Source organism: Asterias amurensis, chromosome 18 (genome assembly GCF_032118995.1).
Source record: "Asterias amurensis chromosome 18, ASM3211899v1".
NCBI lineage: Eukaryota > Metazoa > Echinodermata > Asteroidea > Forcipulatida > Asteriidae > Asterias > Asterias amurensis.
Genome location: NC_092665.1, coordinates 4,900,711 through 4,910,646, shown reverse-complemented (window position 1 = coordinate 4,910,646; position 9,936 = coordinate 4,900,711). Strand labels below are relative to the sequence as shown.

The 9,936-nt window shown below is 35.4% G+C and overlaps 1 protein-coding gene across 1 annotated transcript; it reads right to left on the bottom strand.

Moving 5' to 3' along the window:
- Window positions 1–1,146: 1,146 nt before the first annotated feature.
- Window positions 1,147–6,122, bottom strand: LOC139950578 (uncharacterized). Its single transcript, XM_071949329.1, has 6 exons — window positions 6,053–6,122; window positions 5,286–5,409; window positions 4,582–4,838; window positions 4,143–4,247; window positions 2,697–2,877; window positions 1,147–1,807 (listed from the first exon to the last, which is right to left on the bottom strand). The coding sequence occupies exons 3-5, from the start codon at window positions 4,730–4,732 to the stop codon at window positions 2,744–2,746; spliced, it is 390 nt and encodes a 129-aa protein (XP_071805430.1). The 5' UTR covers window positions 4,733–4,838; window positions 5,286–5,409; window positions 6,053–6,122; the 3' UTR covers window positions 1,147–1,807; window positions 2,697–2,743.
- Window positions 6,123–9,936: the final 3,814 nt, after the last annotated feature.

Here is a 9,936-nt window from a genome sequence, read left to right as displayed (position 1 = left end):
AACCACTTTTTTTATACCGAATAATCACGTTCTTGACCCGTTATAAACAGCCTTAACCAAACCTAATAATTACTGTTTCAGCCGGTTAAAGAAACCAATTGTTGAACACCTAATAACAACGTCATTATTCGGCATTAGAAATCCCCGTTTTCGCTCTAATACATGTAATCACTTTCTTCACCAGTTATAGAATACGGGTTTAGAATATAGAGCACCATTATTTAAAAATAAATTTACATTAGTAACTTACAGATCAACATTACAAAACGTATGCAAAACCTTTAATTTGTTTCACACTTTAATTGTTCACAACAAAAGTTAACACATAACCATAACTGTAACGAGATGCAAAACTATTCAGTCTCAATGAAAAGTTATTCCTAAGTATCCCACCAACTTTAACAAGTTTAATAATTAAAAATAAAATTATCCATTCCAATACACATTCCAAGGGATAATGACATCAGCATCCAAACTTCACAACAATGAAAATAATTACCAGAATTGTACATTCCTCACCAACATTTCCCTGCATATATGTTCATTTCCAAACTTGATGACTTTCCCTGAATATTTTTCCACTTAAAAGCACTGGACACCTTTGGAAATTCATTGTCAAACAACAGTCTTCCCACTTATGCATAAAATAACAAACCTGTGTAAATTTGGACTCAATTGGTCGTCGAACTTGCGAGAAAAAGAAAAAACACACTTGTCGCACAAGTTGTGTGTTTTCAGACGCCTTATGAATTCGAGACCTCAAGTTCAGTTAAAATAATATTTCAGTGACAAATTATTTTTTTCTCAAAAACTATGTTACTTCAGAAGGAGCCGTTTCTCAACATGTGTTATACTATCAATAGCTCTCCATTGCTCTACATCAAGTAAGTTTTTATAACAATTTTGGGGCATTACTCAAAGTCATTGTTAGCATACAAAACTTACTTGGTAACAAGCAATGGAGAGCTGTTGATAGTATAAAACATTGTGGGAAACGGCTCTCTCAGAAGTAATGTAGTTTTTGAGAAAGTAATTTCTCACTAAAATATTTGAATTGAATTCGAGACCTCAGCTGAGGTCTCGAATTCAAGCATCTGAAAGCACACAAATTTTCTTCCATTAAGCTCTCGCAACTTCGACGACCAATTGAGTTCAAATTTTCACAGGTTTGTTATTTTAAGCATATGTTGAGATACACCAAGTGAGAAGACTGGTCTTTGACAATTACCAAAGGTGTCCAGTGCCTTTAAAAGAAAACCTACTTACTCAGATGTTTAGATTGAGTCAAGTGTTAATATTCCATGTACATCTACAAACATGAGTGTTTTCAGTAAACAGCTAAGCATAACTTCTCTTACAATTTATCAATTTGTTTCATTCTTTTTTTAGATAAGCAGGAAAGAATGCTTGTTCAATATGAGCTTCACTGGGGTTTTGAGTGTCAGTTGTTGTTGTTTTGTTTTTAAATCATAAATCTCAGTTAACTTCATTTTGACTTGCCCTGTACAGCTAAAATGCTTTGCTTGACATTTGTTTTGTCAAGTATTCCGTGGACAGCTTGCAAAATGAGTACCTTAATTCAGGAATGATCAATTTCTTTCATTCTTTTTTTTTCTAAGAAGCAGGAGAGAGTGCTTAAGCTATACATCTTATGTTTCCTCTTCACTGGTGTCCTCTCTTTCTGGTACACTCAATACTGGATGAAGTTTGACAACTTTTCGCTTAGGATAAGCTTTAAGTATATTAACAAGGTTGGAGTCTAACTCTGCCTGTTGGATAAGTCTTTCTCTATTAGCTCTTGATGCCCCTGGAAATATGGAGAAAAAAACAAAACATCATTATGCCTGTTAATTTATTTCATGTTGGTTAACAATCAACATTTTGTCACACTAGTAAACAAAACATGAATTGTTTTTTTCCATTCTGAAATCCAGAATTGATTTGTTTCACATGTGGCTCTAAAAAAACAAGCTTCACAAAATTAAAAAGTAAATGGCAAGAACTTGGGAAAAAAATTATGAAAAAAAAAAATAGAAAGTGAGGCAGGCCTTGTGTATGAATTTGATTAAGATACATAAAAATAAAGTTGATATTATTTGGCAAATAAGGACACTGAAGTACTATTGAAAAAAAGTAGCACATAATAATTATGCTGCTAGTTTTCATTTTTTCTCCCTGAAGCAGTCCTTCGGTGAACAGGACCATCGAAAGTTTGGCGTAACAATAGGGTTGTAACAATAGGGTTGAAAAAATGTGGGGCCGGATGGCTGGAGTTTTTAGAACAATCATAGAACAATGGAGCCCCCCTTTAAAAAAAAGGGTGAAAAGAAAGAAAACCCACATAAGAGACCAAATGTACTTAACTGTCCCTTTGTTATAGACTCCACAAGGCAGTAAATATGAGGGCACACATACATAAACAAATACATGCAATCAGGGACATACTTTTTTGTTTGTACATTTTGGTCAACAACACCTAGGGTTTTGAATTTTTCCAACCAGGTACCTTTCCTGAGCAGGGGATCCTTGTGTTATAAGTTACAGGTTTGAATGTGTTTACCTGACTCTAGGTACATGTTTCTTTTTTCAGGAGTGCATACAATTTTAGGGCAAATTTTTATCACTCGCAGAAAGTATAGCTTTCGTTAATACGGTTTTTTAAGTTAGTAAAATTAATAAGTCGAGTGTTTACTTACTGATAATGATCGTATATAGAGTGAGATCCTGCAAGGATGTCTTGGCATCACACTTTTTCCTTTCCTGGCCACACTTTGAAAGCATTGCCAGTACTGGTACCGATGCCACTGCCTCTAACATTTTCCTTAGTACTGGCCTTGCCTCCTTTTCTCCAGCAGCCTTCACCACTAGATATTGTTTCTTAAAGAAAATTAGGCAAGCAATAAGAGAAAGGAAAACGTTTATTACCGTTTGATTCATGGTGTTGATTAGTTGTTGACTAGATTATTACAAAAGCGCCAAAATTGGCAGTTGCGAGCCTTATAACACTACAACACATATATAGCAGTAGTAGTGTAATGCTGGTGTTGAAACGAAGACAAAACCCGGTTTGTCCTTCATTCAGGGTTACAAAACAAATCGTCCCTGGATTTTGTGTAGTTGATATCTAGATCTTCTTCATTGTTGAAATATTCACTTAAAGGTTCACGCTCAGTACATATATTGAAAAAAAACGTAATCAGGACAGCAGTGTATCTTATCAAAGGATGATTTCTTACCATATGGCTGCTAAATAATTTAGCATAACATGAAAAATGCCGTTTTCCCATAATGCTTTGCTGCTATAAATATGCAATGCCCTTCCCACATGTGGCAGCTCCAGTGGTAATGATGGCATTTTTAGATCAATAATGTGTGTAAGGGGAAAAGCGAAATCATACATGTAGGCCTGCGCCAACAGACCAGGAGATGAGAACATTGTGACAACAAAAAAACGTTTTGATGGTAATAAACATGTGCATCATATAAAACAAATTCGAGGACAAGCACAGAAAAATAGTAAAACCGGGACACACTCAAAACGTTCAAAAAGCTTTAGGTTAAGTATTATAAAATTCTTCCCTTGTACATGGAGAATCATGTAATGGAAACCAAGGCTTTAAAGAGCGTATGAGGCGTTAATATGTGTACAGTTCTTAATTATGGAGGGGGGGGGCAAAGTGGAACAGTTGTTGGTAGGGGGTGGGGTTTGGAACTGAGGGAAGGTGCGAGGAAAAGAGATACACACTGCCCAGAAAGAACTAAAGCGGAAATAACCCTAGAGCAGGAAATTCGAAACCAAATCCGTGACAGCAACATATAGGCAGAGAAAGGTGTGGGGGGGTTGAAAAGGAAATCACATGTTATCGGTGTGGTCTCTGGTAATAAACCATTCCCTGACTGTTTGGATGTTGTTTTTGTGGGAGACAAAGGTCTTCGTTTTCCAAATAATCATAGCAATGGTTAGAACAGACCTAATGTTTGATGTTTTAATGCATCTTCACAGAAGAAAGTGTGGCGGGGGGGGGGGGTTGGGTTTGAAAAAAAGGAAGGGTCGGGAGGATGGAAGGGGTTGTAAAACTCACTAAAAAGAACCTTTTTTTCCGGAGCAAATATTTGAGTTATATATAGAGAATGTGACTCACCATAACTAAAACATCTACATTTTGTACGTGGTGAACGCTCTTCATCGATTGAAGAATCCATCACGTCTGCATTGTGCATATCAGCATCGGTCACCAGTACGACAGCTACAAAGAAAATAATAATGAAGTGTTAAGAAATTTGAAGTTTTTTATATACAAACAAAACAAATGGCTTACTTCGTCGAGAATGACAATGATGACGTGGGTCACAACGAGTGTGAAACACACACACATACATGTAATTGTTTTAATAACTGTATGACCGAGGACGAAAACAGATTTTTAACAATTACTCGAGTTACTCTTCTATTTAAACAGGACATGAAATTTGTATTATTTTTATCCTTTTTTTAGATGTTAAATTAATTGTCTTCATTCATGTGACCCTTAACGTTAATTGGTTGCAAACATGTGAAATGTACTGGAGCTTACTACTTACATGTGTCCTCTTTCTGAAGGGATGCTCTCTCGTCGGATTCTTGTGTCTCGATGTTCTCCTCCTCCTCCTCCTCATTGTCCCCTTCCCGGCCTTCTTCGCCATCATCAATTCCTTTACCCCGCTTGTCACCATTCATTGTCTTTGATGACATTTTTGCTCCCCGACCTGCCCATCTTTGTTGCTTTCTTCTTCGGACTCGTATTTGTCTGACGTAGAGTTATAGTGTGATACGGCTTTATCAGCCTTCAGGTAAGTATCTGTCAAAAATGTGATGAAAATACTTTGTATAACGTCGGCTACATACACAAACAGACAATCAATAAATGTGCCCCAATTAATTATAGTAATAATGTTCGGTTTTTATAAATTGCTTTATACACCGCGTCTCAAAGCGCTTCCAACATTAGTACCCCTGGTCACTGGGCCATATTCATTCCTTAAACCATCTTAGCTCCCTGGGGAGTATACAGCCTGTGCTGCCAAATATGTAGTGCACTAAGCTAAACCAACCACAAGAACCATCTTTGCCCTCACAGGTGTCCATTTACCCCTGGACAGAGAGAAGCAATTATAGTAAAGTGTCGTGCTCAGGGACACAGTTCTCACCACCGGGGATATGTACTGGTATTCATTCCAGTTCAATGTGTCTTCGAACGCAGAAGTATTACAAAATAAATGTCATTATGATTTGAGTGTAAACTTACGGAACCGCTCATGCAACACACGGACATGGAACTTTTTCCATTTCGACGGGTTCAGCTTTTTGTGGTCAATGATGAGTCTTTTGATGTTGAAATTTTGCTCTGGCCACCAGCAAAAATCCTTTCGCTACGAAAAAATTTGAATAATAAATAAGTAAAACAGAAAGAAAAGAAGGAAGAAAAAAACAAAACAGTTTAAGGTAATACTATATCTCATTAAAATGCATCTCCATTTTCATAAACCATTTTACGTAGGGGGCGAGTTGAAAGGGATAATATATCCCATCTAACTGAGACAATAAGATAATGTGATCATACGCACTATTTAGGCCTACAAAGTTTATCGTGAACGAACATAAAACGATCAATAAAATCACACTAACCCTTCCTCCATGCACTAAAAACACACCCGGCATAGCTACATGCTACATGTAAATGTACATGTACATGTACATGATGTATATAATAATATGTACATGTGCACAGTATGACCACATGGCCCGCTGCCACCCACGCACCACGGCACTCGACACACATGAACCGTTAAATCTTACGCGATACACAAAACCGTTGTTCTCTACGAACCTCTACAATTTGAATTTCCAAGACAAAAATCTCTCTGTATACTTCAATAGTATTAACAAAATATACACCCAGAGTAATCAGGAGGCAACTGCTGCTAATTTAAGTACATTTTAAAGTAATAAATACAAATGGAAAATATCAAAATCACAGATTTAAAAGTGAAAGTTTGAAAGAGTTTGATTTACCTGTTGGACGAAAAGCAGTCGTTGAGGTGAAAGGTCACTGGACCCCGCGAAACCAGTGAGCTAAAACAATGGAACGTGTAATAGATGTTGGATCACAAGCAGATTACTGCTTTAATGAACTTTAAACATGAAATGTACGGAGAGAATAAAAAATAAAATAAAAACGATCATCTCGCTGTGCATCGCACGAGGGCGCAAAACGGCAAAGGCAAACTTATAACTTACATAATACAATTAGGTCATATTATGACGAACAAATAATGAATAAAAAAAAAGCCGAAGTCATAATCATGTGTGCATGAGGGCGAATTGAAAAAAAAAAAAAAACAGCTGAAAAACCAATACCAAATAAAATAGTTACAAAAATTGCGCAAATGCCCCGAAAACGAAAATTATTTCCAAATAGCGGGTACACTGGGGAAGATGGGACATTGCCTATAAACCAAATCAATTCTGGCAAACCCATCCTATGCATAACAGTTTTGTCCATAGCTGGTCTGTATGTGGAGGTTGCCCCTTTGCCGTTTTCTATTACCGTTGGCGTTGTTTCACGCGTCAGATTAAAAGTGCGGGTTAAAATCTTCCATTGGTAGGCCTATTATTTGTAAAACACAAGGTGGTTAGGTGACTACTTATTATTTTGTTTACAGCCTCGGACCTAAATAACTAAATAGTTCTGATAGAACGGCTGGATACAGAAAACAAGTTAACTGTGGAGAAACTGAAACCAGCTCTGCTTAGAAATAAATGATTAGGCTATCTCTCACACAGTTTAGGCCCTCTGTCCTAAACAGTAATTAGCTCGCCAAGCTATAGTAAGTTCGTAAGTTTTGTTTTTCTAATAGTAGGTTAATAGGCTGTCATATCCATTGGCTTTACTTGGGTATTTTGCAGTCGCCGCTAGTCAGGGGCGATTATTCCTTGTTTCACTTTTGTTCTGCCCTTATATTAATTAAAATCATTCAAATTTTGTGTTACAATGAATTTTATAAGCAAAATTGCCCAAATGGACTAACTGAAAAACGTCCGCTGCCGGAGTCAGCACCCGTATTGCCACACCCAGTAATTCACAGTTTAACTTAATTACAAACGTGTTGCTTACTTTTAAGATAATAACGGTATCCGTCTGTTTCTTATAGCAACCTCATATAATACGCTCAATAAAGTCGTCTGTTCTATGTCCTTACATAACCAAAGATTCCGTAGTCTTATATATTCAGATAATGGTAAAGAAAAAACCCAGTTTCAGTCAATGAACTTTCGGTTGCTGGACGTAGTAGAAAACTCATTACGAAACAAAACATCTGGTTATTTTTACCAGTCGGATGACTATGACTACGTGTGTATTTAGTCAAAAACACGTCAGTTTAACCAGTTTTTTGTGGTTAGTCTTTCAACAAAAATAATTAGTGTTCTGACAACGTAATAGTCAGTTATTTGAAGAACCAAAAATCATCTCATTATTCAAACAGGTAAGCTGACTGCGTGTGTATTTGGTGAAAAACACGTAACTTTGACCATAATTTTTGTGGTTAGTCTTCATCCAAAATAATTGGTGCTTTGACAACGTAAAAGTCAGTCTTTAAAAAAAGAAAATTATCTCTTTCTTTAAACCGGTAAGATGACTACGTTTGTATTAAGTCATACATACGTAATTTTGACCAGTGTTTTTGTGGTAATTCTTTAACCAAAATAGGTGATGTTTTGACAACGTAATAGTCAGTTGTTTGAAACACCGAATCATCTCGTTATTTAAACCTGTAAGATGACTATACGTTCGTGTTTGGTAAAAAAAACACGTAATTTTGACCATAGTTTTTGTGGGTAGTCTTCAACCAAAATAAATGATGTTTTTACAACGTCATTTTTAGTTCTTTTGAGGATCAAATCATCTTGTTATTTAAACCAGTAAGACGACTACGTTTGTATTTGGTGGAAAACACGTAATTTTGACCAGTGTTTTGTGGTTAGTCTTAATCCAAAATAATTGATGTTTTGACAACGTAATTGTCAGTTATTTTAGGAACTAAATTATCTCGTTTTTTAAACCGGTAAGATGACTACGTATGTATTTGGTGGAAAACACGTAATATTGTCCAGTGTTTTGTCGCTAGTCTTCAACCCCCCAAAATAGTGTATTGACAACGTTATTTTCAGTTATTTGAAAAAACTAAATCATCTCGTTATTTTAACTGGTGAGATGACTACGTTTGTATTTGGTGAAAAACACGTGATTTTGACCAGTGTTTTGTGGTTAGTCTTTAACCAAAATATCTGATGTTTGACAACGTAATTGTCAGTTATTTTAGGAACCAAATCATCTCGTTATTTTAAGTGGTAAGATGACTACGTTTGTATTTGGTGGAAAACACGTGATTTTGACCAGTGTTTTGTGGTTAGTCTTTAACCAAAATATCTGATGTTTGACAACGTAATTGTCAGTTATTTCAGGAACCAAATCATCTCGTTAATTTAAGTGGTAAGATGACTACGTTTGTATTTGGTGGAAAACGCGTAATTTTGACCAGTGTTTTGTGGTTAGTCTTTAACCAAAATAAATAGTGTATTGACAACGTAATTGTCAATTATTTTAAGAACCAAATCATCTCATCATTTTAAGTGGTAAGATGACTACGTTTGTATTTGGTGGAAAACGCGTAATTTTGACCAGTGTTTTGTGGTTAGTCTTCAACCAAAATAAATAGTGTTCTGACAACGTTATTTTTAGTCATTTGAAAAAACTAAATTGTCTCGTTATTTAAACCGGTAAGATGACTACGTATGTATTTGGTGGAAAACACGTAATATTGACCAGTGTTTTGTCGCTAGTCTTCAACCAAAACGAATAGTGTATTGACAACGTTATTTTCAGTCATTTGAAAAAACTAAATCATCTCGTTATTTTAACTGGTGAGATGACTACGTTTGTATTTGGTGAAAAACACGTGATTTTGACCAGTGTTTTGTGGTTAGTCTTTAACCAAAATTATTAGTGTATTGACAACGTTATTTTCAGTTATTTGAAAAAACTAAATTATCTCGTTATTTTAACTGGTGAGATGACTACGTTTGTATTTGGTGAAAAACACCTGATTTTGACCAGTGTTTTGTGGTTAGTATTTAACCAAAATAATTGATGTTTTGACAACGTAATTGTCAATTATTTTAGGAACCAAATCATCTCGTTATTTTAAGTGGTAAGATGACTACGCTTGTATTTGGTGGAAAACGCGTAATTGTGACCAGTGTTTTGTGGTTAGTCTTCAACCAAAATAAATAGTGTATTGACAACGTAATTGTCAGTTATTTTAGGAACCAAATCATCTCGATATTTTAAGTGGTAAGATGACTACGTTTGTATTTGGTGGAAAACGCGTAATTTTGACCAGTGTTTTGAGGTTAGTCTTCAACCACAATAAATAGTGTTTTGACAACGTTATTTTTAGTCATTTGAAAAAACTAACTTATCTCGTTATTTAAACCGGTAAGATGACTACGTATGTATTTGGTGGAAAACACGTAATATTGACCAGTGTTTTGTAGTTAGTCTTAATCCAAAATAATTGGTGTTTTGACAACGTAATTGTCAGTTATTTTAGGAACTTAATTATCTCGTTATTTTAACTGGTGAGATGACTACGTTTGTATTTGGTGAAAAACACGTGATTTTGACCAGTGTTTTGTGGTTAGTCTTTAACCAAAATGAATAGTGTATTGACAACGTTATTTTCAGTCATTTGAAAAACTTAAATCATCTTGTTATTTAAACCAGTAAGACGACTACGTTTGTATTTGGTGAAAAACACGTGATTTTTACCAGTGTTTTGTGGTTAGTCTTTAACCAAAATAATTGATGTTTTGGCAACGTAATTGTCAGTTATTTT

What these genes read in the sequence shown, in the direction of transcription:
- LOC139950578 (XM_071949329.1), bottom strand. Translation starts at nt 4,732, where the DNA reads ATGTCATCAAAGACAATGAATGGTGACAAGCGGGGTAAAGGAATTGAT. An exon ending in CCTTCAGAAAGAGGACACAT is followed by an intron (nt 4,248 to 4,581) that starts GTAAGTAGTAAG and finishes TTTTCTTTGTAG; the next exon opens with CTGTCGTACTGGTGACCGAT. An exon ending in ATGTAGATGTTTTAGTTATG is followed by an intron (nt 2,878 to 4,142) that starts GTGAGTCACATT and finishes ATTTTCTTTAAG; the next exon opens with AAACAATATCTAGTGGTGAA.